Raw genomic sequence first — 23,433 nt, 5'->3', positions numbered from 1 at the left:
TTTCTGCTCCCATAAAGATTTACAGAGTCGCTAGGAGTCGGAAATGACTCCATGGCACATAACCACCACCACCATGCGTACCAGATAATGTTCAGGAGCCCTCCTCACATGAACCTCACAGAGTAGCATGATGTGATGCCTATAAGGTGTTTACCAGCGTGTCTGGCACATGGAAATACTCGGTACATTAACCAGCATCATCATCACTATTATAATTATTATTACTACCAACTCCTTTTGGCCCTCTTCACCACCTGGGGCCCCTGAGAGAAGATAACCAGCTGCTGGTCTGAGCCCCACCACCAGGGCCAGCCCTTCTCTGCTTTGGCCTCAGGTCTGCCTCTGGCCTGGGAGAGTCAGGACCACTGATGTTGCTTCATTTTTCACAGCCCAGCCATAGGCCCAGACCACAGGCCTCATGTGGTAGGGCCGCTGGTTGTAAAGGAGGCAACGCTACTCTCGGGAACCCCAGCAGGCTCTCTCTGTGGTCTAAACCTGCAGCCTGCAAACCTCTGCTCAAGCAGCTGGAGGGTAAGCAGCAGCCAAGCTTAGGAGGCCAGCAGGAGCTAGAGCACCGGCTTCCCCAAGGGCATGCCTGCTGCAATCCCCAACTCCCTAGCACCCTAGGCAACATGGACCACATGTCCTCTCCTCTAACTCCTGTCTAGACCCTCCAGAGGTCTCCCATTCATGTGTCCCTCTCCCTCCTGGCCCAGTGATACACAGTCCTGGACACAGCATCCTTACACACACCATTTGTTCTGTTCACATTACTCAGTGACATGGGGGGAGGCTGTGAGCCCCTCCAGGGTACACCCCTTCCCCTGGCCCCTCTTTATTAGCACTGCACTGCCTGCCAGTGAAAGGAAGGCGAGATGGCAAAAAGCCAGGGCTGTAGGCGAGTCCTTAACCTCCCTAGTGACGAGAGGTTTTCAGGACCCTGTACTGCAGTTTCCAGACTATGTGTCAGATCCTCGAGTCAATGCGGTCATTCCATTTCACAGATAGGAAAACAGAGGCTCTCAAGGGGATAGAAATCTTCCTCATAGTCATACACTTAAGAGGTGGTATGGCCAGAATTTAAAGCCAGGTTAATTTCCATTCAGCTGCATGACTGAAGAACTTAACCCCTCTCCTAGGTGGGCTCAGAGGGGACCCACGATGGCCCCAGAGCCTGAGGATTCAAGACCAAGAAACCAATCCTAAAGATCACAATGAAGCAGGGTGACCAATGGCCATGGAGGCAGAATCTCACTAGCCCTGAGAGGTCCCATCACCTCAAGTCCCTATGTCTTTTCTCAAAGGGAAGGGGGTCATATAATGCAGGATTTCCTGAAGCATGCAGGAGTCATGGGAGGATTGTTGGTGGTCTTCAATAGTTATTTGTTGTTATACTGTGGATTTGACCAGATAGAAATAATTAGCATATTGAACTCATTATTTTATAGATAAATTTGTTTAGGTAGGATCTATGTAGGGGAAGGAGTCTCTGGGTGGGACAATTCTAAGCAAAAGATTGGTGACCCAGACCCACCCATAGATGCCTCCAAAGAAAGACTTGGTCCTCTGACACCTTAAAAACCCTGTGGAACACAGTTCTGTTCTGACACATATGGGATCACCATGAGTCTGAATGAGCTCAATGGCAATTGGATATGCAAATGAAAAAATGCATTGATTTCAGGGGTAATAGTAAGTAAAATTGAGTTGTGGTATTGGCAACGAATACTGAATACACTGTGGACTGCCAGAAGAAATAACACATCAGTTTTGGAGAAAGTACAGCCAGAATGTTCCTCAGACACTAGGATGGTGAGACTTTGTCTTGCTTACTTTCAATATGTCATCAGAAAAGAACAATGTCGAGAAAAGGACAACATGTTTGGTAAAGTAGAGGGGCAGCCAAAATAAGGGAGACCCTCAATGACACAGGCTAACTCGGGAGCTCAAACGAGCAATTGTGAGGAAGGCTCAGGACTCGGCTTGGTTGTATATAAAGTCGCTGGGAGTCAGAACCAACACAGTAGGGCAACAACAAGAAGGAGATGGCCCAAGGTGGTCTTAGAAGCCTGAGATAATGTGATGGCCACACCTCCTTGAGGGTCTGCCAGGTGGACAGGGGATTGCAAGTGGGGTGCCCCAGCCCACTAGAGTCAGGCCAGGAAAGAGGGAAGCAGGGAGACAGGAGCAGAGTCAGGAAAGGAGAGGGAACCCAGGCACATAGCCTGGGCTCCACCAGCCCTCTTGTCCACCACCCAGGGGCCCCGCCAAGCCTGGAAGCCACATTGCTGCTCCCCTCCCCAGCCTCGTTGGGCCGCAGCTGGCTGGTGTAAAACACACATGTTTTGATTGAAGCCTCTCTCCCCCACCTCCTGAAAAAACGCCAACATTAAAGGGAGTGTAGCTTTGTAAAACTGAGACTGTAAAACGCTTCTGAAACCCAGCCTGGGGGATTAAAGAAACCACATGAAAAGGGATTGGGGACGACCTGGACGCTGACTTCCTGTTCAGAAGTTCCCTCAACATGTGCCTCCCACCCGGGCGGGGAGCACATAGAAAGGAGGAGGAGGAAGGCCAGGGCCAGTAGGGGTCTGGGGGCCCTTGGGAAGTCCAGCTGATGTCTGAGGCCTCACAAACCCGGGGCCATGGTCTTCCCAGGCCTCTGACCTCTGAGGGCTTGAAGGAGAAAGTAGGAGGTTGCCCTTTGCCTTGGGTCCTGCCCTGTAGTAATGGAGGGGGTGGCAAGCAAGAGAAACCACAAGGACCCAACTTCTATTTACCACCGTGTGCCAGTCTCCCCTGCTGCTCCCGAGTCACCATCCTGGGTCAGAAGCCTGAAGATCCAGAAATGGGCTCTCAGGCCCGCCTCCTGTTGAATTGCTCTTAAGAATACAAGTACAGGAGGCCCTACGTGCTTACCCCAAAATGTTGCTTGGCAAATTGCCTGGCATGTAGTATCAGTACCAGTTGCTGTCAGATGGCTCAGCGCCTTGGCAACCCTGCGTGTGTCAGAGTAGAACTGAGCGTCACAGCGTTCTCAACAACTGTGCCTTTCAGAAGTGGATCATCAGGCCATTCTTCTGAGGTGCCTCTGGGTAGACTCAAACCTCCAACCCTTCTAATAGCAACGTTAGCCATTTGTGCCACCCAGGTTCACCAGAGCGTGGTAAGGACTCAATAAAGGACAATAAACACACACACCACCATCACCATGTCACTAATAAGTATGAGGTTAAAACAAGCAATGTATGTGCAAGACCTCTGGGCCAGCCAACAACGTGGCTATTCCTCTGCCCCTGGGTCTCCCTCCTATTCCATGACCTTAGGTAAGTCTCATCCCTTCTCTGGGCTTAGGCACTTTAACCTTAGGACTGAGTATAGGATGAGCTGGGGTCAAAGGTCTCTTCCAGCTCAGATGCTCTAATTTGGGGCCAGGGAATCAAAAGATGGGAAGAAGTCTAACTCTCCCCCATGGCCAGAGAATTTGCCAGACCTGAAGAGAGCAGGAGGGTTAAGTGATTTTTTAATACTTTGGCTGAACAAGGGATGCATGTGGGCATCTTAAGACTGGCCATCCAGAATTGCAGACAAAGTCAGGATTATGGACACATATACAAACACATACAGCCATGCATGTGTATCATACACATATGGACTCATGCCTCCCCACATCACACACATGTTATACAGATACATACAGACACATGCATACACATCTCAGGGAACATGGTGGCTGCCACAACCCCCAATAAAGCTTCACTACAGCCCTCCCTCCGTTACATAAACTCCCCATGCCCTCCAGTGTCCCCCGCAATCACTTACCTAATATTAGGATATTAAAAAATATGGCAAGATTTTAAGAGACTTATTAAAATGCAATTAGCAGCGTGTACGACTTAAGCAGGGAGATTATTTTTAAAAATGACTTGATTGTGCAGAATACCACGCACCTTCGCGAGGCCGTAAACCTGCCAATCACACACATCCTCAAATGAAAAGGTTTCTGTGCTTTCTCTTTGTCCTTCAGGGTTTTCTCCTACTCTGGTGGTCATGAAGGCGATGGTCCCAACCCCACAAAACCACACACCAGACCCTTCAAGAGGCCCCTCAGAGGGAGATCAAGGGTTTAATCAGATTAAAGGCAAAAGGTGAAGAAACTTTGAGAAACTGACCAGAGAGCGGACAGTTAAGATGGAGAAGCCCCACACCACAACTACCCCCACCACCAGGATGATTTCAGTCTGGGGCCACTGCTACAGATAAGAGTCAGGGTGACAAATCGTCTTGCTCTGAGAAGGCTGACCGTGGGGAAGGTTGAAGGGAAGTGGAAGGGCTGAAGGAGGGAATTACTGCTGACTTCCTCTAAGAGCTGAGCCTCAGAGATACCCCACACACACACTTTCCAGCGCCCCCCTGGGCAGCGCCCACTAAGCAGGACTGGAACGGTGTGTTATGCTGCCCCCTGCTGCCCGCTCTCTGCACTGCAGCCCCTCTCAGTATGGGCGGCCCCGCGAAGCTCGCAAGGGTCCAGCGGTCGGTTGGCGCTTCTCTAATTGCGGTGGTCCCAGCAGAGGACCCCCAGGCTCCTTCATGGCTGTAAACTACAGAGAAACACCCATCTGGAAACGTGGGTCGGCTCTCCGGGCAGCCCCACCTTGGCCAAAGGAGTTTATCAACTGTGCTCGCTACTTCCTGGCATTAGGCTCCCCTGGCACTTTTATTCCAACCATAAAAAACCTATTTCATTGAGAAATAAAGTCCTATCTCCCTGACGTGGAACTCCTTTCAGAGCTCTTAGCTGCCAAGCAAAATTTATGTTTCCTGTATGCTTTCTCCTAGGGTTGCAATCAGGGGAGAAGACTGCAAGAGGGGTTGGATTTGTGCCTTTCTTGTTGATGAACAGGCATTTATTTCTGTGTTGAAGGGCCCCCACACCCCATCCAGGGAAATTCAAAGTATTTGAGACAGAAACTTCGCTTTGGAATGAGAAGGCTGGGGTTCTGCCACCTATTAATTGTGAGACCTTGGGTAGGGCACTGCGCCTCAGTTTCCTCATCTGTCAAATGGGAAGAGCAATCAGGCTTCCTCAGAATGATAGTGCCTGATGCAGTGAGCAGCAGGAGGTAGAAACAGGGATGGAGTATCCAACAAGCAAGGTAAGCAGAGGCTTACTTACCAATCTGTAGTGAGTAATTTCACATGGATTTCATTGTGCTTACTTTGCTTACTGGGTACGCTGTCCCTGTCAAGGATTGGACATTTGAAAAGAGGTTTTGATTCTGTAGGAAGATGCTGTGGGATTGAGAGGGACAAATGTCAACCAGACCTAGTAGCAGAAGCTTTGATGTGGTGAAAACATGTGAAAATTGTCACTGCAGATTAGTAAACCTCTACTTACCTTGCTTATTAGGTAATCTGACACTAGGTAGAAAGTCCAGGTAAGCATTATGAATGTCTACTATGGAAGCTGAGGACTTCTGGCTTGGGGAGTGGGCCGGCAGCAGTTCTCAACATGATTGTGCGTCTGAGTCAGACAGTGTGTTAAAATACACATTGCTGGGCACCATCCCTGAATTTCTGAGAATCTGCAGGTCTGGAATCGGACCCAGAGTTGGCATTTCTAACAAGCTCCCAGGTGATGCTGAGGCTTCTGGCCTGGGGACCCCACTTTGAGATCTAAGAGGTTGAGCTTAGGCCAGGAGAGGAGGTAGGAGCTCCTGAGGGATCACCTGTAGAGCAAGGATAAGCATCTGTCCGTGTCAGCCCTTCTGCCATGGCCTAATGTCCCTGGTAGGCCCAACCGCCTGAGACCAGACACATTAGTAGGTGGTTCTGAGTGGGGCTGACCTGGGAGACTGGACCTGCTGAACTGAAGGTTCTAGCTAAGCCATGCTTGGGACCTTTAACTCACCACTTTCCTTTTCAAGTTGGATGTAAGCAAGCTACCAGCTTCTGTTTTCAAATAGTCAGATGCTGAAATTGACACTCAGAGAAGTGAATTGATTGTCAAGGGCACAGGGCGCGGGTGAGCAGAGCTGGTCTCCCCACACCCAGAAGAAAGCTCCTGTCACCCAGCTGCCTCCTCTCTGGTTCCATAGTCTTTCGGAGGATCCCTAAGTTGATGATTATCATTCCCTTTTACGTAATGTTCAAATATCCAATGGCGACACACAGTGAAGGTGGTGGTAGAAACTGCTGTGGGAGGCATCTAGAATCTGGGAATTTGGGACCCTCAACAAGGAGTATGTGTGTGGCAGGGCATAAAAATGGGTTTGGTGGTCGAGGAGGAAAAACCAAGAGGGAAATTGGACTTGTTCCAGTAGCTCTGAGAAGCACAGCAGGACGGGGCTTCAAAACGCTGTGGGGAAATTCTATTGTCTTTCAATTCCATATTCCCACAAACTTTTTGAAACCCCCTCCTCAATGCACTAAGCCAGAGGGAGGAAACAAGATGGGAATCTGAAGGCCCTAGATTGTCTGAGACCCTGCCCAGCAGGATGCTGCCCACCCCTACCCCTGGATGTACAGACTGATCACAGACGCATCAGCCATAAACAAATGACTGGGAGGCCTCAGTGGTTTCTGCAAGGGAGGGGGGAACCTAGACACTCCCAAGGCAAGGTAAGCATTTGTGCATGTGCACATGGGAGCCCCAAGGGGCACAGGGGCCACCCAGGAGGACCCAGAGTCCTGGTCAAGATTCGAGGTTGTCACATCTTGGGGAAAGACAGGAGCACTTTCTAATTAAACCTGAGCACAAGCGCTTTCTAATTAAACAGCACCGGCCCGGTTTGGAGCCAGAGAAGTGAAGTGGTTTGTTCTAGCTGCGCGGTGCGCTGAGCTGGGAAGAGTGCCCAGAACAGTTAATGCCCAGACCCTCTCCGCCTTGCAAATCGCTGCTCGCCTGGGGGTGAAGAGCCATTTACGCCAGGTAAAGCCTAGTGATTTCATTAACTTGATTCCTTTTGTCTTGTCTCCAAGGGCGCAGGTTGGTTAAACACAGGAAGGACTTAGTAAAGGGTCAGTTTATAGAACTTCTCTCTCCCCTTTTTCTCTCTCTCTGTCTCTCCTTTCTCTCTCTTCCTTGCCCTTGGTCTACTATGTCCCAAAGATTGGGAGTTCTGTAGAGGAGGGGAAAGAGAAAGAGAGAAAGCAAAACAGATCGTAAGACAGAGAGACTATGGGGGTGGGGGAGGGCAGACAGCGGGGTGGGGCACGTGAGACAGAGGAACAGGATAAAAAGAGAGAGGCAGAAAGAAACAGAGACAGGTAGAGGTAGAGAGACAGCCAGCCAGAGAAGCAGGAAGCCTTTCTCAGTGTTGTGGGATAGGTGTGTCTTATCTCAAGCCTCACCTGGCAATCACTTCCACCATGTCATCTGGATGCAGGGCTGGCACAAGCCACTCACCAGGATTCTTGGAGTCACCTTTTCTTGCAGTGGAGTGGGTTGGCCCTGTACCAACCCTGCTCTCTCACCCAGCTCCTTTGTCCCCTTGCTGCTGATTCTGTCCCTCTGAAGTCTCTTCTCCAATCAGCCTCATCTCTCCACCCTCTACTTCTTCCTGCTCCCTCCCTCCTACCTCACCAGCCTCCTTTCTGTCTCTGCAACCCACCTCAGGGCCTTTGCACAAGGTCTTCCTTCCGCCTGGATGCCCTTCCCCCAGATCCTAACGCCTTGCAGTGTCAGCAATATCTCCTTGGAGAGGCCTCCCCAGACTGTCCCACCCCAAGGAGCCCACAAGCCGCCCCCATTCAAGTTGTTTGTTTGGCTCTCTTCAGAGCACTCGGCATTATCTGGTATTATCTGTTTGTGCAGGTGTTTATCGTCAATTTCCATCTGCTCTTCACACAGGTACACGCATGCATGCACACACATGGCACAGAAGAGGCGCTCCATACACATTTGTTGAGTGATGCACTGTGGGAAGGCAGCTAGGATTCTGGAGAACCCTCAGACAATGAACCCACAATAGTCAAGTTGGGCGAAAACCACTGTGCAAACCAGCCTCTAAAACTGTACCCACAAAGCCACAGGTGACTGACCCAGGTCTGGGGGAGGCTGAGGTCCTGTGGACTGGGTCTCCTGCTGCTCGCTTCCCCTCTAGGTGTCAGGCTTGCCCTCTGGCTGGGGGCTGCCATCCTGGGCAGCTCTGCCAGCAGAGGAACGCCTGGCAGAGTGGGCGGGGGGGGGGGGGCGGCTGGCCTTGGAGTCACGGCTTCGATTCAAGAAGGGAAATCATCCTAGCTTTTAAAAAATTAAATGGAGTCAGTAATTTGATTTCAGAGAGAAGCTGAAAACCTCGTAATGGCAGGAGGAGCTCAATTCCGTGGTGAAAAGGAAAAGCCTTAAATGGGGCTATTAAGCTTTTGCCTGGGATGGATCTGCCCGGAGAAGAGGAAGGAGGGGGGCAGTTGGAGGGAGCGAAGTCATCTTCGAGGTAGAGACCGTTTATCAGCCAAGACAACCCTGATTATTTATTTATTTCGTGTGCATTCCGGGCGTTGCCATCAGCCTCCCCCTCGCCTTGGCTGCGTTTCAAATCCCACTTCCAGTGATGGGGTGGCCTAGAGGGGCGGCTCTCCCAGGGAGGCTCCGAGGACCACTCTCTGGCTCAGGCCACTGCGCCCCTAGGCAACTTGCGGGCAGGGAGCTGGGGAGTACTGGTATCACCCGAGGTTACAGGGTCACTTGGGGTCACTGGGTTGATCAAAGTCAGTAGAGCTCCAGCTACTGCCACGGGAGCTAGAGGAAGGGTGTGGTTAGTAATGAAAATGAAGCAATCATACCCTAATCTTCCCCATTCCCTTGAGGTCCTATAGAGACCTGGGGTCACCACCGAGGCCTGTGGGGCACCACCCATGGAATCCTATCACCCACTCCGGAGATGTCTTCACTATGGTGGCTGGTCTTCCTGCTCTCCTGGATGAGCAAATGTCACTTCTGCTTGTGTTGGGAGCAGCCAGCAGCGAGAGCAACCATAGGATGGCAGCAACTCTGAGCACTTGCTGGCTGGACCTTCACACAAAGCTTTATGACTATTGCCTTGCTCGATCCTCAAAAACCCCATTTGACTGATTGAGAAACTGAGGCTCAAAGAGCTATGTGATGTGCCCATGAGTGCACAGCTGATGAGAGAAGGGAATGGAACCCCAACAGCCTGAGAGCAAAAAGGCAAGGAAACACAGCAGGGCTGTCTGGAAAGCATAACTAGATGGTTCTGGGAGACCCAGACACTGGTCATCTCATGCCTCTGCACTTGGCATCCCCTGGGAAGCTCCCAGAACTTATCCACCAAGGAAGGCAGGGAGCCCTCAGAAAACCCCTTCATGATGCTGTAAGATACAGGGGCTACTAACGTTGAGGGCTGGCTGCCAATGTGGGCTCCATTGGTCTCTCCATTGGCTAGCAGGGGAGGGTGTCCAAGCCCCATTAGACTAGGAAAGGCTGTCTCCATGGAGGCCACAGGGTCTGTGTTTGCAGAGGCAAAGGGTTGGGTTGTGTGTGCCTCCCACTCTTCCCATTGGCTTCCCTGACCCTCCTGTGAACCAGCTTCTTAGAAGCCAGAGGGTTCTGTGGATGAGCTGTCAGGCAGCTGCATACTGCTGGCAGCCACCCAGCAAGAAGCTGATACAGGGGTTCTGCTGGGTCCACCCCACGCCCTCCAGGGGACTCAAATACAAAGGCCCCTAATGGGTACTGAGGTCTGGCTGTTGCCCCTACACTTTGTGTGAACTCACTGTTGGGGTGGTAAATGGAGTGTCCTTCCCTAGCAGGGTGGCGAGACTCCGCATGGCTATGTCCTGATGGGTTCTTCCTGGATGGAGTCAGGTCTCTTCTGGGTGTCCCTGTGGTCTCCCCTATGGAGGTTGTTTCCTGGTACCTCCTGGGGGAACGATGGGAACCCAATGCTTCTTCAGAAGGGCTGGTCATCAAGGGCCTCACCGATGGTTGGAATTCCTCCCTGGCCTGGTCAGACTCCTTTACAGCCACATTGCCGCTTGACCACCCTCCCAGCACAAGGGTATTCCCTGGCGACTGGGCAGGGCCATGTTTAGGGCTTACAGTTTCAAGACTCTCAGTTAGGGTGACAGGTGGTTCGGAGGCCGGAGACATAATCAAATGTCCAGACCTCCAGAGGTCAGATGGTCGAGGAGGGGTGACCTCTGAAGACAAATGCATGGTCAGGGTTGTGGGGACTGAGGAGGGCATAGCTGAAGACAAAGAGTGTCCAGGGAGCCCCGCCAACCCTGCATCACTCTGGGGAAATTGGAGACCGTGGATGGCCAGCGTCTTCCCATAGGTCTGACCCTCTGCAGGCGTGGTCCAAGCCCCTTCTTAGGTGAAAGACAGAACATTGAAAATAAATGAAGGTGAGCTGCATATGCCTTGAGGATCTTGGCCCAGAGAAAGACCCTTGGGAGAGCTTGGGGTCCCACCTAGGGGGTGCTGGGGAATGCCTGGGTCTCCCCTCCCTCTGCCTCCTCTTACTGCTCACAAGGTGCTGAGAGTAGAGCACGAGGGGGCATGCCCTCAGGGGGGATCTCTTAGAGGTCTCCAGATCCTCTGGGGAATGTTCTTAATTTGAGGAGGAAGTGTCATAGCCAAGGGTCAGCACTGGCTCTCTTTGGGAGAAACAGAGTTGAAAGAGTGGGAACCAGTCACTTTAGAGAAAGCCATAGTCAGAGGGTACAGAGGAAGGCCGAGCCACAGGGCCTGAGAAAGCTCTTCCCCAAGGCCAGTTTAGAACAGGGAAGAGGCAGCAGACGGCATACCTACTGGAGGAGTCTCTGGTCCTGGGGACTCGGGGGAGGAAGTTGTCCTCAGTATGGAAGCTAAGGCAGGCAACTCTGTCCCAGAACCTGCTAGAAAGGAAGCCAGGGATCAGCCCTCCTCTTGAGGAAGCAAACCCCTCCCACAGCCTTCTATAAAAACCACATGTACCCTCTTTATATAAACAGGACACACAGGCTTCATGGGTCAAGTTCAAGGTCAAGAACTATCTTCATGAGCTGAATTTCACAGATCTTTGACTTGGAGTCCATTTTTGAGACTAGGTGGACATCAAAAGATATTTTTGAGCCATAGAACTTCAAGTTTATTGCAAAGAGTATCTGGTCGGTCTCTTTCTCATCTCATGTCACTAACTGGGTTCATCTTTTAGCCACTTTTTATTTTGAGGCCAAATGCATTGGCCCAGCCCTGGGGACCACACAGACCTAGACAGCGCTCACCACCTGGCACCCCTTGAAGTCAGATTCAGTCTCCACATGGTTGACATTCCAAATCAGATCATTCTTCCTGTGTGTGGAAGAAGTGTCCTGTGCATTATAGAATATATAGTAACATCACTAGCCTCTACCCACCACCAATGCCAGGACCATCCCACCAATCAGGACATCCAAAAAGGTCTCTTGATGTGGCCACATGTCCCCTGGGGGCTAAAACCACCTCCATTGGAACACCTGGATTTGAGCTGGCAGATTCTGGCACACAGGTCAAATGCAGCCCTTAAACACGTTTGGTTTGGAATACATGGTGTTTTGTTTTTGTTTTCTTTTTAGTGTGGGTATTTTGTCTTAAGCTTTTATAATAATGGTCTTATGCAGTATTTCTCCTTTTGTGACTAATTTCACTCAGCATAATGTCCTCAAGGTTCATCCACTACATGGTGTTTTTAACTTTTTTTTTTTTTTTTTTTTTTTAATTGGGTCCTTTTCTGTGTATAGCAAGCCAGGTTCCAAGCTTCTTGTAGAAAATCAGATTTGGTTGCACTGCCTGTTTCCCTTAAAAGCAGACACTGGCATCAGCTAAAGAAGCCCTGTGGTGCAGTGAGTTAAGCATTAGGCTGCTAACTATAAGGTGGGTGGTTCAAACCCACCAGCCGCTCTGCAGGACAACGATGAGAGAGAGACTACCTACTCCAGTAAAGATTTACAGCCTCAGAAACCCTATGGCATGGTTCTACTCTGTGTTTGAGGGTCACGGTGAATCAGAATGGACTCAACATGACAGCAGTGAGAAAGAAGGGTTGGAGTCCTTGGGTGCTGCAAATGGTTGATGCTAACCCAAAGGTTAGAGGTTCGGATCTACCCATGTTGGAAGAAAGACCTAGCAATCTACTTCTGAAAAGCCTCTGGAGCACAATTCTACTCTAACACATGACTCGGAGTCAACTTGAAGGCAACTGGTTTGGAAGGAAGTAACTAGCGGCTCTCTTTATAGGGGTCTGGAAGCTTCTAGAACCAAGAAGCATTTCCATCTGTGACCCCTGCTTTAAAATGTGAAAACAGCTAGAGGTCACCAGCTGTTCACTATGAGTTGAAACTGACTGGATGGCACTTAACAACAACAGCAACATAGGTAACCCGGAGTATTGGTGTGGCACTCTAGGATAAGCACTGGACTGATAACCTCAAAGTCGGTGGTTCAAATCCACCAGCTGCTCTTTGGAAACCCTGAGTCAGAACCAACTTGATGGCATTTAATGACCTAGCTAACCCAAGGACCCCTGGTGGGTGATGCCATGGGCTAAGTGTTGAGCTGCTGACCAAAAGGTTTGTGGTTCAAATGCACTACCTGCTCTGCAGGAAAAGATGAGGCTGTCTGCTCCCATATAGATTTATAGTCTCTGACAGGAAAAATACAAAACAATACAGGCAGATTGACTGATTACTACAAGAACAAACAGGTGGCTCCTCCAGGAGACATCAAGGCAAGTGGTCAGGTCCCCCCAGGGCAAACCTCCTTCGAAGGCTGAGACCCAAAGGGAATACACGCTCTGATTGGTGACCACGTTCCTCGTTCCTTGCTGATAGGGGGAAGTGAGAGAAGGGCAGCAGTGGAGCTGCAAGCTAAGCCCTACAATGTTCAATGGACTCCTGTGAACCCGGCTGGAGACCTGGCTGGCCAGCAGTGTCGCAAGACCTGAGGACTCCTGGGCCCAGAGTCAGTGACTTAGTCACGGAGGACTAGAGTAGAGAGTGAAGCATCCAGCTGATAAGAAGAGAGGGCAAATGCATAAGAACACCCACACTGACAGATAATACCCACTTGACCTGGCTTCAATGGCTGGATGATCAGAGCTCAAACAGAAGAAGAAAGAATAATCTGATACAATTTGATGAACTTGACCTACACCTATGGAAGCAGTAGCTCAAAAGAGGAAACAAATCCTTACAGCAAGGATCATTCCCACCCCCTCCACACAAGGAGAGGACAGGGATGGACAACTTGGACATTGGCTACCCAGAATGGGGGGGGTTACAGAGGCAAGAAGTGACTGGTTTACAAGCTTTCAAGAGGGAACCTAGATCCAGAGGGCGTGGAACAAGGTAGACTCTCCACTGAGTAGTATCCAATCTGTCTAGGCAGGGCCGAGGAAAGGAGATGAGGATAGGTCTCTTGTGATACAATGATGAATAATTGTTATCAGGACCAATTGTGAGGGCTGGAAATGTAAAGGTAGATGTTTTGTAGCAAAAGGAGGGGAGGGATTAACTTTACAGTCTAGAGGTGGAGGTCTCTGGGACCATCAAGGGAGAAGAGTGTAGAACTGTACCCTACCCAGGGAAGCGGTGATGCCAGAGATGGAGGCAGAGATGATGACATGGAGAGATGGAGCGGCTGGAGACTTTGGACCTGGAGAGGGAGAGGGGCTGTGTGCTGACAACAGGGGGGCAGGCTTTGGTTGATGGATGATGCATGGAGGGGGATTGTAACCATGGCAAGGAAACGATATACGATGGGATCAATGTGAAGCTAATGTTCTCCCATGTAAAGTATCACATAACTCACAATAAAGCATCCTATATGCTTCAATAAAAAAAAGAAGAAGAAGAAAGATTTACAGTCTCAGAAACCCTCTGGAGCAATTCTATTCTGTCCTATAGGGTCGCTATGGGTCAGAACTGACTTGATGACAGTGGGTTTTTGTGTTTTTTTGTTTTTCTAGCTAACCCAATACTAGCTTCTGTGAAGTCAATTCTGACTTATGACATCCCCATGTGCGTCAGAATAGAACTGCACCAATAGGGTTTCAAATGGCTGATTTTTCCAAAGTAAATCACCAGGTCTTTATTCTGAGGCACCTCTGAATAGACTACAATCTCTAACCTTTTGATTAGCAGCCAAGTGTGCCAACTATTTGTACTACCCAAGGACTCCATAGCTAGACACCCCTTGGTTTTTCTCTAGTCTAGACATTCCGTTTTCTCCATGTATGCTCTTCAGTAAGAAGAATTGTCCTAAACGTTCTAGCTAATTATTTTTTTGTTTAGGGTGAGGAAAGGGGATGACATAGAAAGGAGAAACCTATAAAAGAAAGAAAGAGAGAGAGAGAGAGAAAGAAAGAGAGAGAGAAAGAAAGAAAGAAAGAAAGAAAGAAAGAAAGAAAGAAAGAAAGAAAGAAAGAAAGAAAGAAAGAAAAACTGTAGCCACCAGGAGCTAAGGCAATCCTAGAACATTACTATTCCAATTTACTAGTTGTATATTTACTCAGAGAAATGTTCTTTGCCTAAAACATTGTTTCAAAATTCCTTGTGAATATTCAGTCGAACAAGAATTTATTAAGGGCTTGGCAGCATGATAAGGCCTGGGAAGAATCAAATGCTGAACAAGGCACAGTTCTGATCTCAAGGAGTTCCCAGACTAGGGAGAAACAAGACTCTGCACCAATTAAGAATGGAAAGTTCTAGATGCTGCAGGGGAGGTGCTGGGAAGGTGCGCTGGGAACCAGGGAGAGGAGAGATTCATTGTGGCTGCTGATATTAAATTAATAAAATGAGGACGAGAACATTCTCTCCCCATGTAAATCTTTCCAGAGAGGCCCCCCCCAAATCTTCCTAAAATGTTTTTACGGCAGTTGCTGAGCTATTTTTGTATTTTATTTACTCTCTCCCCAGACAAAGATCATCTGCTCTTTGGCATCTCCCCCAAGTCTGCTCCCTTTCCATCTGAACCCTCTGGATGTTTCTTATCTCCCCTTGCAGACTAGACCCTGCTTGAGAACAAGGATCAAATCTAGTGGCCTCTACTCCTTCCATGGCCTCACACAGAAAGCCCTTAATGAATATTTGTTGGATAAAATTCTAGCCCTCCCTTTCTGAAATCAATGTCATCGCTACAGGAAATATAAAATAAAAAGCGCCAAAATGTGTAAAAACTTTCAAGAAACATTTCCATTTTTAGCAGAGTGTTAGAATTCACCGCCCTCCCCCCATGCTGCCTTTTCCTTTGTTTCTAATTCCGAATTTGGGGCTAGATGTGGTAGGCAGTTCCCCCTTTTAATCTTTAAAACCGAAACATCATATCCTGGTAACGGGGCATTCTTGCGCTATTAACATCTGAGTTAAATCTCCTTCACGTCTGTCTTCTATTGAGGACAGTTAGGAATTATAAGATGAAAGTGATCAACATCATTTGTGAATTATGTGTATTTCCTTATGCTGTATTTCAATGGGTTTAGCTCCTGGTGATTTTGCATGTGCGAAGACCAGGTTGTCTGGTAGCTGTGCTTTCACCGGGGACATAGCCCCCAAACCTCTTTCAAGACGCGAATCCAGCATCTTGGCACAGTTGACACACACCACGTTTAGAAGACGGTTCCTCTTGGGTTGAGAAATAAATTGCATCACTTAATACTCTTTGCCAAGAAGCTTGATCTGTCTATTAAGTGACCTGAAGAACTGGGGACCACCCAGAGATCTCTAGGTAGATCAAAACGGAAATCACTCATCTTTGCCAGATACTTTTCTAAGTCTTTTATGCCCATTCTCATCCCATCCTCACAACAGGGCATTGTTATGAGACAGATACTGTTATGCCCATTTAGCAGATGGAAATGACTGAGGCTCAACAAAGTTAAGTGAATCACTCAGGTCCTGCAGCTGGCTTGAGAGTTGATTCCCCCCACCCAGCAGACCATGTTCCCGTTTAGCTCCCATGCCACCCCAGTTCCACTCGGTGTGTCTGACACCAGCATTTACTTGGCTGGGTGTGGGACCTATCTGGCTCAGGAAGGGAGGGAAGCTTTACCACAGGGCGAAGGAAATGGAAGTTCATGTGGTGTGTGCCTATTATAAGCAGGCATGGTCTCATGGTACCTCACTTACCCACACATTGAAAGAAGCTTTCCACTGTCCACAGGACTGGAGTGGCCATCTCTGCAAATTCCAGGCTCAGATCTACCCTATAGGAAGCTTGTGTTCCTCGTGCTCCTTGGCCGTCCTGGCATTGCTGTAGGACAGTGAGGAATTAGTTGAATGTGGCAGGGTGCCCAGCCTCAGAGAAGCCAGCCCCACAGATCTATCTGCTGTCCAGGTTTCTAACTTCACATGATGTCAGTGACACAAAAGGGGCCTCAGGAAGGAACAAGACAGCAGATGCCACCAGGGCACTGACCTGGACCTGGAGTAGCCCCTCTGCCGGGAAGCTGACCACCACAAAATCCCAGTTTTCAGTGACTATGAAGGTGCTGAGCTGGTGGACTCGGAGGAATTTTAGGTTCAAGCTTTCCTTGATGTGGAAGCCTCTTTTGACGAGACCCAGTCTCTGCTTAGGGATGTGAACTGAGACCTCCAACTCGGGCTGGGGTGACACTGGAGTGAGGAAGGACACAGGGCACAAAAAGTACATGCAGACAGGACTTTAGCCAGGGACCACCCTGTGGCCAACATAAGATGCCAGGACACATAAGCTTCCTTGGGGTCCTAACATCACCAATGAAGAAGAGAAGAATGAGGCCATTCCCAAATACCAGGTGATCCTGCTGTTTTGCAAAGGCTGATAAGGAAGCCAATGCCAGGAGGGGTGCGGCCCTGAAAAGCTGCTGAATGTCTCTGCCAGGACTGTCTTCAGCCTCGGTGACCTTGCCTGGTGCCCCTTCCATTACTAAAGCAGTTTTAAGAAATACAGCTCATATCAGTTGTTTACACTTTAGCAAGAATTTAGTTGTGTCAGCTCTCTCAAGGGGTATTTTAAGTCAGCTAAATGAAAGCATCTGTCTCCAAATACAGGGATATCCAAAATCATGAACAGAAGTAGAGATGTCTCAGGGCTTGGCAAGGCCATCCCCAGTGCCCTAAACTCACCAGGGCCATGATTGTGAAACTCATTTAATAATAAAATTCTACACAAATGTGAAGTCTTAGTCATCTCTGATCTGCCCACACAGGATGAAGTCTTTGCTCCACCTAATTTTGCATACAGAGTTCTTTAGAACTGAAATTCACTGGAGGTAGGAAGTGGTCTTCCAGGTTCTCAGTCTCTCTATATTATATAAGGCCCATGGTAATGGCATCATTCCGGGCTGAACAAAATAGTTATAATATATATGGGTGAGACCAGGGCACTGTGGAACCCCAGAGCTGAGGAGAATCTGATGAAGGCAGCAGACCCTTTCCCACCTTTGTAGATAGTTGCCAGCATTCTCTGATCCCCTGAATTCCATCTCAGATCTCCTAGGAGCTCAGAGACCCCAGGTTGACAGACCCTAGTTGATGGTTCTACCTTCATCCATACTCCACATCCCACCCCTCCACTCCACCACCGTTCTCTTCTTTGTCCCAAGTATTTCAGAGAGACCCAGCCAAGACTGGACCTACAGAGAGGAGAGGTGGAGTGGAACCCATGAGCATAAGGTACCCAAAGGAGAGAGTAGAACTAGATGAGAGAGTGAGGAAGCCAGCAAGAGTGGACAGTAAGATGCTCCTCAGTCTTACCCGGTGGACAAGTGGCTTCTAAAGAATAGGCTGAGTAGCCGCTGACCAGCCAGAGTGACAAGAGCTCTGTGGAGGTGTTCAGCACCTGCTGAGGCAGGAGTGTTCCCCTGTAACCCCTAACACTGCCCCTGCAGAGCTCCCCCGCTTCCCATCTTCAGACGGATCCCAGGACTAGCCCCCTGAGTTTTCAGAGCCCAGGCCAGGGACCGTTGCTCCACTGCAACCAGGAAATATTATTTTGCTGGGATATTTTTAGCAGGAAGAGAGCTTGGAGCAAATGTCATGTGAGCCGTCTTCTCTTACACGGCAACTTTGGGCTATTTAAGGAGACGGTAATTACGCTCCTGCCACCATGATCAGTACGAGCTGAATACATGATTGCAGAAGCCCCTCATCTGCCGAGCGGAGCACTTTACACTAATGGGGCCCAATTTTCAAAGCTGCTTGCCTAAATCTGTCCATCCTCACAGGTGGACATTTGAATTGGCACCAGAGGTGCAGCACAATGCTCTTAGGGGTCTTGCTGCTGCTTCCACCAACGCCTGGGAGGCACTCTGTCCCAGGAGCCCCAACCTTGGCAGGGCCTGCTGTCCACCACTAACCTGCCTTTGAAGCAGCTCTGGCCTTGGGCTTTGGATGGTGATGGTGGTGGCGTTGATGTCCACATACAATCCTATCAGGCTGGCATCTTCCAGGGATGCTACCAGCTCCCCCCGAAGGGCCAGCAGCCACTGGGTCTGGAGAAGCAGAAACACACTATCAAACCAGGGAGACCTAGTCACTGGGGGAGAAGGGGGGGCCCGTATAGCACAGGGACACTAGAGAGGACACTCAGGAAGGTGGTAGGGTTGTGGATTGGCAGGACCAGGAGGCTTTGTACTTTTGGGGAGCAGACTTCTCTCAGGAGGGCTTGGCACATAGAAGGTGCACAGTATAGCAGAAAGAATGAATGAAGTACGATCCCAGCAGCAATGCCTACCAACCCTTACCTGGCCCAAGCCAGGCCCCCTGGAATCCTAGCCTCAGTTCCATTTGCTACATTCTAGTAAAACTGGTAGTGTAGTGGTTACGAATCAGGCTGCTAACCTCAAGGTCAACAGTTCGGAACTACCAACTGTTCCACGGGGGAAAGATGAATCTTTCTGCTTCCGTAAAGATTTACAGCCTCAGAAACCCTGTACAGGGTCCTCACTATGAGTCAGAACTGACTCCACGGCACATAACCATCACCACCAGTAAAACTGGACTTCTAAATACAAGATCAGTGGGTCAAACCCACCAGCTACTCTTTGGAAACCCTACACAGGGTCACTATGAGTCAGAACGGACCCAACAGCACTTAACAGCAATAATAGTACAGCATTGGCCAATAGGGTCTAGATGGTGAGAGAAGAGTAGAGAGGAGTTCCCAGCCCCCATCCTTGGGAGCCTGGCTGGGGGAATTTGAGAGACGATTTGAGGAAGGGCATGCTCACTGGCTTCAAAGATCCAAAGGGAAGTGAGACAGAGAAGGGGCTGGCTCCTGCTGGAAGTCTGTGGAGATCAGGCCTAGGACTAGTAAGAATTCCAGAAACAGCTGTTCAGTATTGGCATGAGGGGCCTTGCACTGGAGTGAGCTCCCCATCCCTAGAGATGCAGCACAGAGAATCAGTGTGGGAAGGACCTCTGAGACCTCCAGTTCAGCTGCCTCTATTCTCTGAGTTCCTCTCAGCTGGTCTCAGATCTCTGCCTAGAAAAGTGCCACTGCTGCCAAGACACCAGTCTGGTCGAGTTGGCACCGTCCACCAACACTCTCCAAAGGAGGGCAGGAATGCATACCTCCATCTCTGAGCAAGAATGGGACACCACCTTCTGAAGAGTTCTCCTGCCCACCTACCTGTCCACTGGAGCTCCCCAGGGGCATCGGCCTTGAGACCTGCAGAACAAAGAAGAAGCCACATCTCCCTGGCAAGTGGTAAGAAAGGTAAGTGAGTAAACAGTTCTGCCTAAGCACATAAGAGCTGGCAATTACCCCAGCAGGAGGCTGGAGAGAAAGAGGTGCCAGCCGGGTTGTTTGCTCATTAAGACAAGAAAATCATTTATGTTCTGAGACTCGAGTGTCAACAGTCCCAGGAAAATGTCGCTGCTTCAGCTGCCACCCTGGGCCTGGCCAAGGGGGCAGCTGGGGTCCTGGGCACAGCTGGTGCAGTCAAGAGCGGGGGTGTAAGTCAGGGCCCACTTACCAGTGAGGTTGTTTCCCCAAGCCCCTCCTCCATTTTGCTTTTCTCTCTGTCCACTCATTTCTTCCTTGCCCTTTTTCTGTCCGTTTTAAGTCTAACAAGCATTGGTTGAGAGAATGCTTCTATGAACTGGGTACTCTAACAAAATGGTGCCAACTGTCCTGGTTTTTCCGGGACTGAGGGTTTCCAGGATGTGGGACCTTCAATGCTAAAGCCAGTTGTCATCTGTCGGGCTGACTCTGACTCATGGGGACCCCATGTTATAGTAGAACTGTGCTTCAGAGGGTTTCAATGGCTATATTTTTGGAAGTAGGCATTTCATCAGAGGTGACTCTAGGTGGAACCCACCTTTTCAGTTGGCAGCTGTGCACATTAACCATGTTAATGCCCCACCCAAGGACTCCAAAACCAGGAGAGACAGTTTGGAGCATACTGGGAGAGGTGGTCACTCTCCCACACAAGAGCCTCACAATGACTCACAGCCGCACCCTTCTCACAAAGGGGACCCTCCCCTGGACTCCCAATGCGGCCCCCAGAGCCCTCCAACAAGCTGAGCCCTTTTTACAATTGCTTCCCCTTTCTCTGACTCCCCTTCACATTTGCTTCAGTCCTGGGCAGAGAGGTGTAGATAAGGAAAGCTAACAAGATCAGCAGAGAGTCTCTCAGGACTATCTGCCTCACTGTACAAAGAGGGGAAACTAAAGCCAGAGAGGAACGGATCGCCTCCACAACCCCCAAGTCCTCCCCACGGCTGGCTGAGCGAGGCTCTTGTTTCGCTAGCAGAAAGGACCCACCTCACAAGATGGTTCAGACTCCTGAGTGCCCAACTCTACTCTGCTGCCCACTCTCCTGTAGAGTGCCCCCCCCTCCCCTTCCAGCAGAGGGAGCCCTGGTTGAGTACCCACGGTTTCCTTGTCTTTGGATTTGCGCCCTTGCTTAGGAGGGAAGAGGACAGAATGCTGCGGTTTAGTGTTGGGAAGGAGATGATTCAGCATGTCCCCTTTCAACCCCCAACGCCTCATCTCCTCTGTTCCCACTGAGATCTGCGGGAAACAGTGGAAGCCCCAGAGGCTGGGCTTGCAGAAGGAGGGAAACGGTTGTGTTAAAAGACGGCAGGGGCGGCTGGGTGGCGAGTGCCTCAAGGCTGCCCGTGCCCTTTAAGCCCGCGCCCGCCGGCGAAGCTGGGGGAGGCTATATTTAGGGCCCGCGGACATTCCGCAGGACCTCCGGCCGCCAGCGCTGGGAGTAATCGCTAATCACTGCATTGAGTTTACGGGTGCCCCTGGGCACACTTAACCCAGGGCAATGAATAGTTATTGCCGGCCTCCCGCTCGGGGCCTGTGGGCACACTTAAGCTAGCGCGGATGGCTGCGTGCGGGGCACGGCTCGGGTACACCCTTGGGCACCCTGCGCCATCAGCGGGGAGAGGCAGAGTATTAAATATCTATGTGCCCTGTGCCCACAGCTGCATTTAGCCAAGGGCAAGGCCGGGGAAACGACTTTAATTAAAACTTAATGCAAGTTCAAGGTGCAGCCACCACGGAAGCGGCGGCTGCAGAAGTCACCAGGAATGAATCAGTCAATTCGATGAGGTTTGGGGGTGGGGGAGGGGTGCCAGGGAAGGAGCGGTGAGACCCGGCTTCTGGCGCACGCTGTGTCTCCGTTCTGGGAAGGGAGGCTGTCACACCCTCGGACACCTCGGTTGGTGAAGGGTGATGGGGATTCGGGAGTTCAGGCTGCACAGGCCAGGCGGGTAGACACGGAAGGAGTCCTGCTCTTCTCAGCTACTTGGTCCAGAGGTGTCGTGTCGGACAACGGCAACGTCAGCCCCCTAGTGGCAGCTCCCATAATTACAGGCCCAGTGTAGAAGGAGAGATGGCCAACCCTGGGAAATTAAAACTATATCCTGGTAGGATTCTGCGGTGGGCCCCTGCAATTTTTAGAAGGACCAATATCAGGGTTGGCATGGCCACCGTGTGCCACTGAGAAGGCAGGTGGGCAGAGAAAGCCTTAACCACTCAGTCCTGCTCCTTATGGTTGAGAGACAAATGAGTTTCAGAGATGTCTACCCATCTGTCCAAGATGGCTGTATTTTGTGGGTGTGGCATTGCAAGGTATGCACCGGACCGCAAGGTGGCTCAAACTCATCAGCTGCTCCTAGGAAGCCCTAGACAGGGTCGCTATGAGTGGGAAACTACTCGACAGCACTTAACAACAACAACCCTTCCCCATAAACACACATACTAGTTTTTTAATTCATACCAGATGAAAATCAAACTATAAGTACTTCCTGTCATATTCAAATTGGTACCATAACAGTGCCTGACATGTTGTTAGCAGCAGTTGAGAGTCCCCCTAAAGCAATGCTGCCCAGTCGTGACTGGTTGTAATCTATCATTGACTGATTTTCAGTAGATTGCCAGACCTTTCTTCCTAGCTAGTGTGGAAGCTCCATGGTTTTAGCATCATAGCAGCAAATACACTCCCCTGACAGATACATATCAGGTGCACTGACTGGGTCTCAAACCCAGGTCTCACTCATGGAAGGTGAGAATTCTAGCACCAAACCACCACTGTTGCTACTTCCTTAAATCAGCTTTGATTCTTGGTGGCCTTATGTAAACAGGAGCCCTGGTAGTAGCGTGCTAACTGTAAAGACGTCAGGTCAAGCCCACTAGCTGATCCTGTGAGGATCTACAGCTTTGGAGTCGCTCTGAGTTGGGAATCAATTCGATGGCAATGGGGTTGGTTTATGTATAACAGAACAACACATTCATTGCCTGGTCCTTGTGTGACGCTGTGGGTTAATGCGCCAGACTGCAAATCCATTTGAACTGCAAGGTTGGCAGTTCAAGCTCACCAGATGCTCCTCGTAGACCCTAGACAGGGTCACTATTGGTCAGAACCGAGTCTACGGCACTTAATAACAACAACACCCTCAACAATCTTCATGTGTGTAAATCTATTACTGCAGCCACTGCGTCAGTTCATCTCATAAAGACTGTCTCTTGTTTTCACTGACCCTCCACTTTACCAAACATGATGTCTTTTCTCTAGTAACCTGACAGATTTTGTTGCTAGGTGTCATCAAGTCGGCTCCAACTCATAGCAACCCCAAAGCTGTAAATCTTTGTGGGAACAAACATCCTCTCGTCTTTCTGGTGGGTTTGAACTGCCAACCTTGTGGTTAACACTCCAGTGCTTATCCTACAGAGCCACCAGCACTGGCATATGTTGTTGTTGTTAAGTGCCGTCGAGTCAGTTCTGACCCATAGTGACCCTGTATAGGGTTTCCAAGGAGCAACTGGTGAGCTTGAACTGGCGACCTTGAGGTTCAAACAGACTTTGCAGTCCAGCACATTAACACACAGCATCACACCAGGAGCACTGGCATATTGTTGTTGTTTTTTTTGTTGTTGTTGACTGCGACATTGATGGCGATTGTCATTAGCAAACTTTCACTCTAATCTCTTGCCTTCTTTCCTTTTTTGATTTT

The 23,433-nt window shown here is 49.9% G+C and overlaps 1 protein-coding gene across 1 annotated transcript in view; it reads right to left on the bottom strand.

Moving 5' to 3' along the window:
* LOC102826772 (chromosome unknown open reading frame, human C1orf127) overlaps window positions 1-23,433 on the bottom strand; it is a 109,253-nt gene that overhangs the window by 71,226 nt on the left and 14,594 nt on the right. The window contains exons 6-13 of the mRNA XM_006866435.1: window positions 19,595-19,633; window positions 18,321-18,455; window positions 17,719-17,806; window positions 16,400-16,596; window positions 16,111-16,234; window positions 10,750-10,860; window positions 10,248-10,337; window positions 9,944-10,164 (exon numbers count right to left, since the gene is read on the bottom strand). Of these exons, the coding sequence (XP_006866497.1) occupies window positions 9,944-10,164; window positions 10,248-10,337; window positions 10,750-10,860; window positions 16,111-16,234; window positions 16,400-16,596; window positions 17,719-17,806; window positions 18,321-18,455; window positions 19,595-19,633 (1,005 nt within the window). The remainder of the gene's footprint in view (window positions 1-9,943; window positions 10,165-10,247; window positions 10,338-10,749; window positions 10,861-16,110; window positions 16,235-16,399; window positions 16,597-17,718; window positions 17,807-18,320; window positions 18,456-19,594; window positions 19,634-23,433) is intronic.

The sequence above is a fragment of the Chrysochloris asiatica genome, unplaced genomic scaffold (genome assembly GCF_000296735.1).
Source record: "Chrysochloris asiatica unplaced genomic scaffold, ChrAsi1.0 scaffold00090, whole genome shotgun sequence".
NCBI classification, from domain to species: Eukaryota; Metazoa; Chordata; class Mammalia; order Afrosoricida; family Chrysochloridae; genus Chrysochloris; species Chrysochloris asiatica.
This window is presented reverse-complemented; position numbering and strand designations above follow the sequence as displayed.